The 12,948-nt window shown below is 45.6% G+C and overlaps 1 protein-coding gene across 1 annotated transcript in view; it reads left to right on the forward strand.

Moving 5' to 3' along the window:
* The window catches only part of LTF (lactotransferrin), a 31,423-nt gene extending 25,716 nt beyond the window's left edge, over positions 1-5,707 (forward strand). Inside the window, exons 14-17 of the mRNA XM_072786500.1 lie at positions 780-847; positions 2,789-2,973; positions 3,881-4,070; positions 5,492-5,707. Of these exons, the coding sequence (XP_072642601.1) occupies positions 780-847; positions 2,789-2,973; positions 3,881-4,070; positions 5,492-5,526 (478 nt within the window). The 3' untranslated portion in view covers positions 5,527-5,707. The remainder of the gene's footprint in view (positions 1-779; positions 848-2,788; positions 2,974-3,880; positions 4,071-5,491) is intronic.
* The last annotated feature ends 7,241 nt before the right edge of the window (positions 5,708-12,948 follow it).

Below are 12,948 nucleotides of genomic sequence, written 5' to 3' on the forward strand. Positions count from 1 at the left end.
AAGAAAGAATCATCTTGTATGCTTCTTGGGAGGCTGCGTGGGGGAAAGAGGTTATGATTTAACCTTCTGGAATATAGATTTTCAGTATACTCTGATATCAGTGTTGGGCCTCTGCTCTCCACTGTGCTTGGCTCTGTGTCTCTAATGTTGTTCAGGTTCAATCTCTTGTGAACAAACCTTCAGTCTTCTGCTGGGGTGTGGGGGGAGTCATTTTACATCCGCATGGAAGAGGAGGGCACCTAAGCCATGTCTGTACACACTCTATCCAGTCCTCCTGTCTCAGCCACTTTCAGTGGTGCCTAGTACTTCTAACTAATAAGCCTTTCTGGAGTTCTGCAGCGCACATCAGTTTCCTTCTGGGCTCGCCCCACTTCCAGCTTACGTTACAGCTGTCTCTGCTCTGCTGGATCAATTCCTGTTCATTGATTTGCTCTCCACCTTGCAAACATTGTCCACAGTATCTTTACTCTATTCCTCCTGCCCTCCTTTTGCTCATGGTTTATGGCTTAAAAAATATCTCACTAATGTAAAAAAAAAAAATCCCCAAACCCCAACAATCTCAGTAATGTCATTTTATTGGGATTCTAGAAGCAGAGAAGGCTCACAAGCATATGTGTTCAAGCTACCATTTTAAATCATAAGTTCCTGGAAATATTTGCCTTTATCTGTTCCGTGTTTACTTCCATGTTTTAGTTTTTGGCATGCATCTTACAAATATTTATGAAAACCCTAATAGTTTTTCTTCTCTGGCAATGTGTTTATATTCTGGAACATTTTAGGTGCCTGGCAGAGAAGGCTGGAGATGTCGCATTTGTGAGAAATTCCACTATCTTGCAGAACACAAACGGTAAGTGAAGTGTTTCCCTCTCATGTCCCAGTATTCAGATTTGCAATTAGGAAGCTGTTATAACCTTTTCTAGGCTTTGGATCAGGTTACTTCCAAAATTCTTTACCTCCTTATGCCATATGGTATGTCTATGAGTGTGACATTGATTTTGAAGCCAAATTTCTTCTCTCTCCCCTCTCTCTCTCTCTCTCTCTCTCTCTCACACACACACACACACACACCAGCCATACTCAGTAGCAAATATCTCCCTGGCTTTGTCTAGTTAACCACAGAAGCACAACATCTCCCTGTGCCATAGTTTTATTTTTTATTTATTCATTTATTCATTTATTTATTATTTATTTATTTATTATTTTATTTATTTATTTATTTATTTTCCTGTGCCATAGTTTTTTTTTTTTTTTTTTTTTTTTTTTTTGTGCCTTTAAAAAAGGAAGTAAGGACCTTCATTTGGACCCATGTGAGCTCGCAGTCTGGAAACTCCTTGAGAGTCTTTGCCCCCAAAGGCAAAGACATATAATGGAAGGTGAATAATAATTGCTAACTTCAGCACCCCTAGCCATCTGATTGCCTTCCAAACTGCAGCCTTCTCCTGAGCCCCCACTCGGTCCTCACTTGGCCCCCACGGCCCCCAGCAGATGACTTGCCACTTCACCCCCTGAGAAAGAACTGCCTCCTCCGAGTCATGGCCACTCCTCCGTCCTTCTGATCCTCCCCACGTCTCTTGGGAAAGGGACTGAGGACAGACCTATAAATTTGGAATGATCTCAATATCAAATAGACAAAAGCTGAGAGAACAGAGAACAGTGTTTTTGCTTTTGTTTTGAGGGGGGAGGGTAGAAGGAGAGAAGCAGGGACCTAAACAATGAACCTGTGTTTGCTTAGACACAGACATACATACAATTGTGTTTCAGATTTATGAATCATTAATCTAGGTGATCTCCAGGGATCAGTTTGATGTCATATTTTTAAATTGAAGTATAATTAACACACAGTGTGATATTAGTTTCAGGTGTACAGTGTACCAATTCAATTCAATAGTTCTGTACATTACTCGGGACTCATCATGACTCATCTTGATCCCCTAGAGTGATGTCATAGAGTGACTTAAATAGAGAAACCTATTTAAGTATAGGTTTCTTTGGGATTTCACAACTGTATTTTTTTAAATTGATGGATCATATTTGATAAACTTGTAGAAGTTCCCGTTCTTTTTCTAGTTAGACACTAAGAGCATTTGAATATGAAGGGAAGGAGAAAACAATTTCTTCTTGAACATAAACCAGATATTCTTCTTCTGGAACTCATTGGAAAATACGGTACAGGTGGAAGGCTTTCTCTTTTAAAAAACTAACTACTCAAAAAAACAAAAACTAAAACTAACAACTCTATTGAGATATAATTCATGCTATAAAAATTCACCCATTCAAAGTGTGCAGTTCCGTGGTCTCTAGCACATTCACGGAGCTCCACACCCACCAGTCCAATTCTAGAATACTCACACACCCCCATACAGTACCCCTGCGCCTTTCCCCACTCCTCCAGAGCTGCCAACCACCAGTCTATTTTCTGTATCTGTAGATTTGCCCATTCTGGACATTTCACATAAATGGAACCACATAAACTTTTGTGACTGGCTTCTTTCACTGAGCATCACATTTTCAAAGTTCATCCACATTGTAAAATGTTAGAATGTGTCAGGGCTTCGCTCCTTTATATTCTCGAATCTTGTCCCCTTGTATGGAAGCAGCACTGACACTTGCTGTATTTGGAGTTTGCATAGCTCGTGCGGACAAAGCTTCCTGCACTCTACCTCACATCACTGCGACCCACACGTGACCGTTTCAGGAGGCCAGGGGACTCGTCGGACCCACCCAGAAAAGACCTTTGACCAAGCGGGGCAGCCCTGTGGCTAATGCTGCCTCTTTTTTCTCTCTCCAGGAGGGAACCCTGAGCCATGGGCCAGGGATTTGAAGCTGGAGGACTTTGAACTGCTGTGTCTTGATGGCACCCGGCAGCCTGTGACAGAGGCTCGGAGATGTCACCTGGCCATGGCTCCAAACCATGCTGTGGTATCTCGGGAAGAAAAGGCCGAACACCTGAAGCAGGTGCTGCTCCTCCAGCAGGTGCGGATCACGAGGGCCTCCTGCCCTCTCTTAACCACACGGGTCCCAGAGCTGGGTGAAGCAGTCTGTCCAGAGCCCTTCTTTGCAGTCCCTCTGCTTGAAGCTGGTGGTGACAGTGTTTGCTTCATGCTGAGGAGCTGCCCAGAGTCTCAGTGAGAACATGTGTAATCTCTAAAAACAACAAACCCAGAACTTCTGTGGATTGAAGGCTATCTGTGGGAAGCGGTTTGAAGGAAACCATGCAATTTCCTTAAAGTCTGTGATTCTGTTTTGGAACTTCTACTTTGGTAGTAGAACATCAGGTGTCCAGGTGTGCTTTAAAGACGGTGGTCCTGGAATGGTAATCATAGGTACAGTAACCTCGCTATGGCACACTCACTCATGCTGCTAGGAGGTGGTTCATCGCTGAGGTGTGTTGCTCTTGCCCCGGAGCACGGAGAAGGAACTTTGGCCAAGAGAGGCTAAGTGACCCTCCCGAGGCAATGTCCTAACCAATGGCAGAGATTTCCAATGCAGACTGCCTGTGTGGGAGAGCTGGCCCTGTCAGAATGCTGTAGGTGACCACCTTTTGGGGGAGACCTCAGAAATTCTCAGCTATCACCTAGTCACGCAGAGGTTCTACAGGAAGAGGCCACAGATGAACAAGGAGGGAAGGTGGAAGATGGGATCGGAAGTAGTGAGGGGCCCCGGCACTGCCTGGTGGGTCTGTCACCCCGGGGCCACGGGAGGACATGCGGCAGGGGAGGGCTCAGCCAAGAGGTAGAAGGGCTCCAGAACTCAGCTCCTTTCCTTCTGTAGGCTTCCCAGGCCTGAGCCTGGATGGAAGAGAGGTCCTTGGCCTCTCCTAATCCTAAACGTTCTCCTGTTTCCCTTGGCCACTTGCTTACTGTCTGCCCTTTTATCACAGACGCAGTTTGGAAGAAATGGAGCCAAATGCCCAAGCGAGTTTTGCTTGTTCCAGTCTGAAACCAAAAATCTTCTGTTCAATGACAACACTGAGTGTCTGGCCAAACTCCAAGGCAAAAACACATATGAAGAATATTTGGGATCAGCCTATGTCACGGCCGTTGCTAATCTGAGACAGTGTTCAGCCTCCCGTAAGTGCAACAGCCTGGAGGAGCCACCATGAGTGGAGGGTGGCGAGGCTGGAGGGCCAGACAGCATTTTAGGAATGGAGATGGGAATAAAAATGTTAAGGCAGTGTGTATCCCTGCACCTCAGGAAGCAACAGCATCAGTGATGAGGTGTAAGATTTAGAGAAAAATAAGGCAGTGGTGATAGGCTAAATTTTTATAATGCTGAGAGTGCCTGTCATGGTTCTTAGAAACGGATCATTCATTTTGTTCAGTAGAATGAAGTGTGTGTGTATCTGCATGTAGGTATACTTGTGTAGGTATACGTACATATACACACGTATATATATATATGTGTGTCTGTGTGTATATATGCACGTATGTGTTCGGAAATGACAAATTCTGGTCTCTAGACTGTTACCGTAAATACCAACCATTGAGAGTACAAATTCCAAGAAAGTATCTTAGCCAGGAAAGTATACTGACAAATAATTTGCTCCTTTAAAAACATTTATAAGATATTGCAGAGCGTTGTAAGGCTCCAGGTGGTTAATCTAAAATTTCAGTGTGTATTGCCTCCCTTGTGCATGGGGGTCACCCAGAGTCCCATTCCTGGCACCTCATCAGACAGCTGGAGGTGTCGGCCTGGTGGTGGTCCAGGGATGGGGTGGCACCAAAAATCTCTGTACTGGTCGTTCTCAGCTAGGTGGAGTGACCCCCCCTCCCGTCCCCCACTGTCCCAGGGGACATTCGGCAATGCTTGGAGGTATTTTTGATTCTTATAAGTTGCTGGGGTGGGGTGGGGGTGTGAAAGGGTGAGTGGTGCAGCTGGTGTCTATGGGCAGAAGCCAGAGATGCTGCTAAATAAAGCATGGAAGAGCCCTGCCAACAAAGAATTCCCAGGTCTCAAATGTCAACAGTGTCACTGCTCTTTACCAACCAGCATCTGGGGAATTGTGATGGGGTGACCCTAGGACTCGGCTTTGAGAAAGAGGCTGTGGGGCTATTCTTGGGAGCAGCCAGCTCAGGACTGCACAGAGTACATGCTGGCTGAAGGCAGGGTCCCTCTGTCCCTGCTCAATCCCTGGCACTTAGCACAGTACCTCACACAAAGCAGGCCCCAGAGTACTAGTGAATGACTGAGTGAACACCATTGCAGACAGATTTGCATGAAGACGAGGGTGATGAATGGCTCACGTCAGAGGACCACTCATGTCTTGTGAACTTGAGTATGACTGTTGATTCAGTTAGAGACAAATGGGATGGATCTTGTGTCACTAAGGCCAGGGCAGGAAGTGGCTCAGGATGTGGGGGACAGAGCTGGCTGGCCAAGGGTTGGTGGGAGAAGGCAGGGGGAAAGTCTGTGTTTTAGTACCCTCCTTGGTCGACTCGGGTAAAAAAAGAGAAATCTGTTTCTGAATCTCCTGCTTTGGTGTGTCCCACAGCGCTTCTGGAAGCCTGCGCCTTCCTGAGGAGATAAAACACATGAGAAGACTGCCTGGCCTTTTCCCCAGAGGTGCCTCGGCCCCTCCCCCTCACTGCTCCTACAGCCTCCCCCTTGGGGGTACTGGGCCTTCTCCCCTCCTGGCCAATCAACTGCTTTCCCAGCTCCTTGCTGTCATCCTTGCAATAAATAAAATGAGAAAGGCTTTCGATTTTCATTCCTTATAAAGCATCATTCATCTTTTCTAGAATTTTATATAGAAATCATGTGTCTGATCAGATACTGGCACAGCTGGATCTCTCCTTCCACACTTTCCAGGTCGGGCTCCTTTTCTTCCCTTTGGGTTCAGTGCCTGCTTGTCTAGAAGCAAAGACCAGGCCCAGCATCTGGTTACCCCAAGGGCATCTGGATGGCTGTTCACATGGTTGTTGCTGTGTGTGCTGGGGTGGGTGTGTAAGCGTGTGTGCACGTGTACGCGTGTGTGCCTGTGTTTGTATATGTGCTTTGTGTGCATGTGTTTCTAGGGCAGGGAGAGGGATAGGGAGTAGGAATTGAGGCATTGGTGAAAGAAACTGGGTATCACAAAGATTTTTGAGAATTTGGTATCTTAAATAGATTGCATCAGGTACAGTGAATGTACAAATACAGGCATCATAGGGAGAGGTGACAACCTTCTGTCCCTTGGCCTTCTGACTGGCTTTATTGTCCCTCCCCCTCTGGTTAACCTCCACTCACTCATTTACACTCCCCCCCACTTCCCTCAGCCCAGCTCTAGAGAGCAGGGGCCAGGTGGGCTGCCCTCTATTCCTTCAGCAAGCAGTCGGGCCACTCTCCTATTCTCTGTGCACCTCACTGTGATTGGGTTCTAACCTGTTCTCTCTCCTGAGTGGCTCTGGAAAAGGACACCCATGCCCTCCCAAACTGCCAGCTTCTCAGGGTTTCCAGGTCTCTTCCCCTGAGCCCGTAGCCACTCCTGACCCCATGGTCCTCTCACTCCTTCTCGAACCCCGTTCCCTCAGCTTTCATACCACTCATCCTCCTCTCTGGCCTGCCTTCCTCTGCCTTGTGGAGGGTCCATGCTTTGTTCTTTCAGTGTGCTCCCTGTGGCTTTCTTCTCCAGGCTTTTGCTTCTGACCTATGAAAGAACCAAATGATGTGGTCTCAGCTACTAATGTGGACCTTCTTCCAGAAAGTGGGGCTCAGGGGTGGCTAGGTACCAGCTCTCTCAGATTGCTAACTTTTCCCTGGGAAGGGGTCATTTTCTGGCTTTCAGTTTTTCCTTTGGCTCATTGGACCCAACAAGTAAACCCATGCCAACCAGAGGAAGACTGTACCTTCAAAGGCTGATGTCAGACAAGGGTGGCAGTGTTGACCACCATCAGTGGGTAGGTAGCTTTGCTGCTGCCTGCACCGGGCTCTGAAAGGACATGAATTAGGGTCCCCTAAGCTTAGGATGAAAACTCACTTTTTTTTTTGCTACTATAATTATGGCCCAGTTATGCCGTGTATCCTCAGTAGCCTGAGAAGGTTATTCAGTGAGCAACATTTGATGCTGTTGCCATATTAGTTATAATAACAGCCCCACAAAGCATGACATTTGAACAGTATGAACTTTCTTGTATAAATAAGATATGAAGGTGAAATTAAAGCCCACCAGTGAAATCCCCTTTCTAGCTGAAATTAAATGAGAAAATCTAACATCACTGCATCCATCAGCTCATGCTAAGTTCTATAGAAATCTTAGCAGCTTACACAACAAGTGCTTATTTTTGTCTCACACCCATGTCTTTGCACCAGTGGCTCTTTTGCTCAGCTCATACCTTTGTTCTGAGATCTGGGCTGAACAAGTGGCTCCACCTGGGGTCTGCTGGCCTGAAGACAGAAAGGAGAATTGGAGATGCCTCACAATAACTTCTAAAGCTTCTGTAGGGGCAATGGCTTTGCCATTCCCATCATTTCATTGCTCAGAGTAAGTTGAGTGGCCACGACATCAACAAGGCAGGCATATGATGTCTTGCAGGGAGAGGCCCAGTGGGAGGAAGCAGTGAATATTTTGGCAATAGGACACTATTTCTCTTCTGGATCTGAGGCATTACCTTCATTATTTCAACCCTAAGCCTATGTCTCTCTTTTCTGAAATTTAGTGTTGTCAACAGAACACACATAAATATCTATACATCAGGCTCATAGTCATGAAAATAGAGAAGGTAAGCAAATCACCACCACCCATGCCATGGTTGTGGGATGAGCACCAACCTGCTCCTCCCAACTGAAGCAACAGTCCTGCTGGGCTGGAAACACCATGGCCCAAAGTAGGTCATTTCCAGTGTTAGAGCAAGAATGAAATAAATGGCTGGAGTCTGAATTTCAGGATGGAAGCAGAGGATATGTTAGGAAATCGTGTCACATGGCCATTGGGGTTGAGAAAGGTGAGCCCTCTACCCTAAGAGTGAGATTTTGAAACCAAATCAATAGAGCTGACCCACTCTTCTGGGTGAATGGGGAACTTAGAGTCAACCACAGGTGAGGAAATGTGGAGAAGGTGAAAGATCTGCTCGGAGAGGATGCATGGGCCCCAGGAACACAGCCAGTCAGGTTCTAAAGAAGAATATAGTCATAGAGACAATTCCTGTCTCTGCTGGCCAGGATCCTTAATCACTGATGCCTGATACGAATGGAGGACTGATCCATCTTGGCCATCACCCACCAGGACAGTGTCTGCATATGGGGAGAGATCACAGCTTCTGGAAATGACAGGTGGTGAAGATCAGTAATGAGGCAGCAGAAGGATATGAGTGACAGGTGGTGAGCAGGTGAGGCCCTGGGAGGCCGTGGGAATGCTGAGTAGGACTCGGAGCCCTCTGCAGAGCAGGAAACTGGTACCACAGCCTGCTATTTGAGTTTTAAAGAACAGCATCACCCCTAGAGAGATAGAGGGTATGGAGAATCTGGGGTAAGGCAGGGACAAGATGGAGGAAAAGAAGAAATAGCACATCTCCTCTGCTTCAGCTTGGCTGGGATGATGGTCAAGGGTTCCAGGCATGAGAAGGAACCAGTTTGTGGATTTTGTCTTAGCTACTAGAGAAATATGCCTCTTTCTGTGTGTCTCATATCTTTGGGGACAAACCAACCCCGAAACTATATCTGTGGTAAACCATCTCAGACCTTTGTACTCATGAATTCTTGCAGAAATGGGAAATGTGTTGCCCAGTCCTGTAACTGCCCGTATGCTTCTTTCTCCTCCCACAGGCAGTGCATTCTGTGTAGCGCAAGCCCTGGGCTGCCACACGACCTTTGGCTCCCACATTCTTTTCACACTGAATGGAGTGAGGGCGCAGTTTGGCGTCCTTGCTTTCACTTCCTCCAAGCCCTAGCTTCTCACAGGCTTCCAGGGAAAGCTCTCGACCTTGCATTCTGCATGGTCTTCACTTGTGTCTGCTTCTCTGCTTCTCCACCCTCTGGCAAGACCTTCCAGTCCTGCACTGACTTGGGGCTGTCCCTGGCTTACTTCCTTGAATTCCCTCTGCCCCTGAGCTTGGTCTCAGAGGGAGACAACCCCCTTTCCTGTTTGTCCTGGTGGCAGAATGATTCCCATGAACGTCTGCCCACACACAGGAAGGGGGACAGTGTGATGGCAGGGAAAGTGCATTAGAACAGTGATAGTAGAGCATTTCATGGTGCCTGAGCAGAGAGCTGTCCATACAGGGCCTCTGTACGAAGCCCAGGAAAGGTACCCCTTTCCCACAGTGTGCCCAGCCCCCGCTGGGGAGCTCGGCCCACTCAGCCATGTACATAGGCTGGATTTCAGGCTCAGTATGTCCCTCCTTGATGTGTCATAATCAGGACTCCGCCTGCCCTCCACCTGCATAGACCCCATAGAAAGAGAAGATGGAGCAGGTGCAGGATTCCTGTGGGGGAATCACTCACATCTGAGCTCAGACACCCTCCAGGAAGACCGCTGATAAATCTCATAACATCAATCACTCTCCCGGGGCCAGTGACAGCTTCATCTCTCCCACTCCAGGCTACATCTTTAGGGCTGGTTTGAGTGTCTGCCTTTGGCTTGGGTCATCGTCTCGGGGTCCTGGGATTGAGCCCCATGTCAGATTCTCTGCTCGGCAGGGAGTCTGCTTCTCTCTCTCTCTCTCTCTCTCTCTTTGCCACCTCCCCTACTTGTGCTCCTCCCTATCCTTCTTATATCTGTCTTTCCGTTTATAAGCACTATGAGAGTAGCAACCCTGGAGACTGTTGTGTATATGTGTGATTGAGAAAATGAGTAAATGTGTTGATGTTTTTGGGATCTAGAGTTTACCATGAAGGAAAGGAGGAGGAAAGAAATACGGAATGGAGGAAGTAAGGTGGAAGCTGTGGGTTGTGGTGGCATGGTATGTGTATCAACTCATAATTGCAGTACAGTTTCTTTTGTGTGATACAGGTCTACTAATGAGAAGAGTGGAAGTCAGGGGGGTAACTTTTGTTTAATTGAGGTTCAAAACTGATATTCCCTATTATTAAAGTGGATTGCAAAAGTTCATCCCATAAAGCTGATCCACAGAGAAATTTTACATGATTTGTCTTTGAAAATGTCTTTTCACACAGGTGCTGCCAAACTCTGATACCAGTCTGCCAGCATATACATAGTGCATATTTATCACTGAGAAGACATTTCTAGAATTCTATTAGATTCTTCACCTGATGTTTACCTTCTAGCATGGCATGCCATTAGATTTCAGACCACCTCCAACTGGAGATAAGATGGAAGCTCTCCAGTTGCACAAATTGATTTAAAAATATGGAAATCTCTTTTGTCCTTGTGTCAAGGTCTGAAAATCACCAAGTTCAGAAAATATGTTTTTGTTTTTTAAGACTTATTTACTTATGAGAGAGAGAGAGAGAGAGAGAGAGAGAGAGAGAGAGAACACAAGCAGGAGGGGCAGAGGGAGAGGAGAGAGAGAATCCCAAGGAGACTCCATCTCATGCCCCTGATATCATGACCTGAGCCAAAACCAGGTCATGTGCTTAACTGACAATGCCACCCAGGCACCCCAGAAAACATGTTTGATATAAGTTTGTATAAGAGCAGAGATCTCATTTCTGCAACTTAACATTTTTTTAAAAAAATATTTTATTCATTTGAGAGAGCAGAGAGCACAAGTAGGGGGAGTGGCAAAGAAAGAGAGAGAGAGAGAGAGAGAGAGAGAGAGAAGCAGACTCCCTGCTGAGCAGAGAATCTGACATGGGGCTCAATCCCAGGACCCCGAGACGATGACCCAAGCCAAAGGCAGACACTCAACCAACTGAGCCACCCAGGCACTCCTGCTACTTAACTTAAAAAAAAAAAAATCCAGCTGGGGTGCCTTGGCGGTGCAGTAGGTTAAGCATCTGACTCTCTAACTCAGCTCAGGTCTTGATCTTAGGGTTATGAGTTCAGGCCCCACACTAGGCTCTGCGCTGGGCATGGAGCCTACTTAAAAAAAAAAAAAAGTGAAAGTATTATCCAGCCGTAGAGTTATTTACCCCAATGTGGAGCCCAAACCCATAGTCCTAAGATCAAAACCTGAGATGAGACCAAGAGTCAGACATTCAACCAACTGAGCCACCCAGAGGCCATGGGAGCAGCACAGTGTTAATGTAGGGTATACATTTTTTTGGACCTTTACTTCTTAATTTTTATTTATTAAAATGTTTTTATCTGCGTATAGTTGACACACAATGTTACATCAGTTTTAGGTGTAGAACATAGTGATTCAACTTCTCTACACCTTATGCTGTGCCCACAACAAGTGGAGCTACCATCTGTCACCAAACACTATTGCAATATCATCGACTATGTTCCCTATGCTGTGCCTTCTATTCCCCTGACTTATTCATTCCGTAACTAGAAGCCTCTATCTCTCACTTCCCTTCACCCAGTTTACCCATTCCCCTCCCCCTTCCCCTCTGCAGCCATCAGTTTGTTTTCTGAGTTTATAGTTCCGATTCTTATTTTGGTTTGTTTATTCCTTCGCTTGGTTTTAGATTTTACATGTGAGTGAGATCCTATGACATTTGTCTCAGTCTGACTTATTTCACTTAGCAGAACACCCTCTAGGTCCAATCCTACTTTTGACATAGCACATGGGAAGTGTATAAAGAGGCTTGACATTTCTTGTGATCCAAACAAGAGTTGTCAAGTAACTCGACTACACAATATGTTTCATATGTAAGTGCTATTTTGCCCTGTAATGTTAGGTTGAGTTTATTAAGAAACATATGAATTTAATTTTCAAAGCTGTTCAGTGTTCTATATAATAGATATTGACAGTCCTTCTTGTTCAGGACAATTTCCATGGAGTCCCTGCCACTGCTACACCATTAAATTGCTGTGTCATAAAGTGAATCAGGTTATTCAACTTTTCTTTTTTTTTAAGATTTTATTGATTTTTTAATGACTTATTAGAGAGAGAGAAAGAAAGAGAGAGAGAAAGGAAGGAAGGGCAAAGGGAGAAGGAGAAGCAGATGCCTCACTGAGCATGGAGCCAGATGTGGGACTTGATCCCAAGACCCCCGAGATCATGATCTGAACCGAAGACAGACGCTCAACCAGCTGAGCCACCCAGGTGCCCCTCAATTTTAATTTCTGAAAGAAATCCATAGAACTAATGATGGTTAAGTCTGTGGCAGCACATAAAATTCATTGTTGACGCTACCAGTTTAATGCACATCGTAAATTCCAAAATTTTCCACGCAGTATCAATAATGAATAACCACTGACTTATCCATTTTCACAAATTTTGTAAATTTTCCCAACTAAGCCTTTTCCTGCTCAACACATATTTTAACCCCCATCAGTTACAACTCATTTTAGCAGATTCCACTTCAGATTATACTGAATTAGTGTTTTTTTCAATTCCTTTGAAAATATTCTTGCCTGGAGTTATTTTATGCAGACTATTCATGTAGCAAGTAGCCAAGGAGACCTAGCAAATTCCACAGAGCATGTCATTTTTACCTCTTTACCCATAGCTTCCAGCCTGCCAGTTCTTTCAATTACCTGCAAGAAAATGTGCCTGAACAATTACTTCTATATGAATAGGTTGCTTCTAGTTTGGAATGTGGTCTTATTGGTTTTAAGAGTACATATTAATTTTTGTGTTTCCTTGCCCAGTTTTTGGAAGTTTGGTGTGTTAGCTCTGGAGTGAATGGCACTCACGTTTGGGCCCCAGTCCTGCCACTTTCTAGCTGTGTGAGCCTAGACAAATGTCTGAGCCTTAGTATCCCCCTTAGCAGAATGAGACAAATTCCACCCAAACCCACGGTCAAGTATTGAGGCGCAAAGGGGCTCAGGTTTGCAAAGAGCCTCGCACAACACTTGAGACAGACTCAGAGCTTGGAAAATGCTTGTTCACCACCTCGCTTTTCTTCCCATAACCTATTTTTATATACAAAAGTGTGTAAAAAGATTACACAAAACAATGC

The sequence above is a fragment of the Canis lupus genome, chromosome 19 (assembly GCF_048164855.1).
Source record: "Canis lupus baileyi chromosome 19, mCanLup2.hap1, whole genome shotgun sequence".
In the NCBI taxonomy this organism is placed as follows: domain Eukaryota; kingdom Metazoa; phylum Chordata; class Mammalia; order Carnivora; family Canidae; genus Canis; species Canis lupus.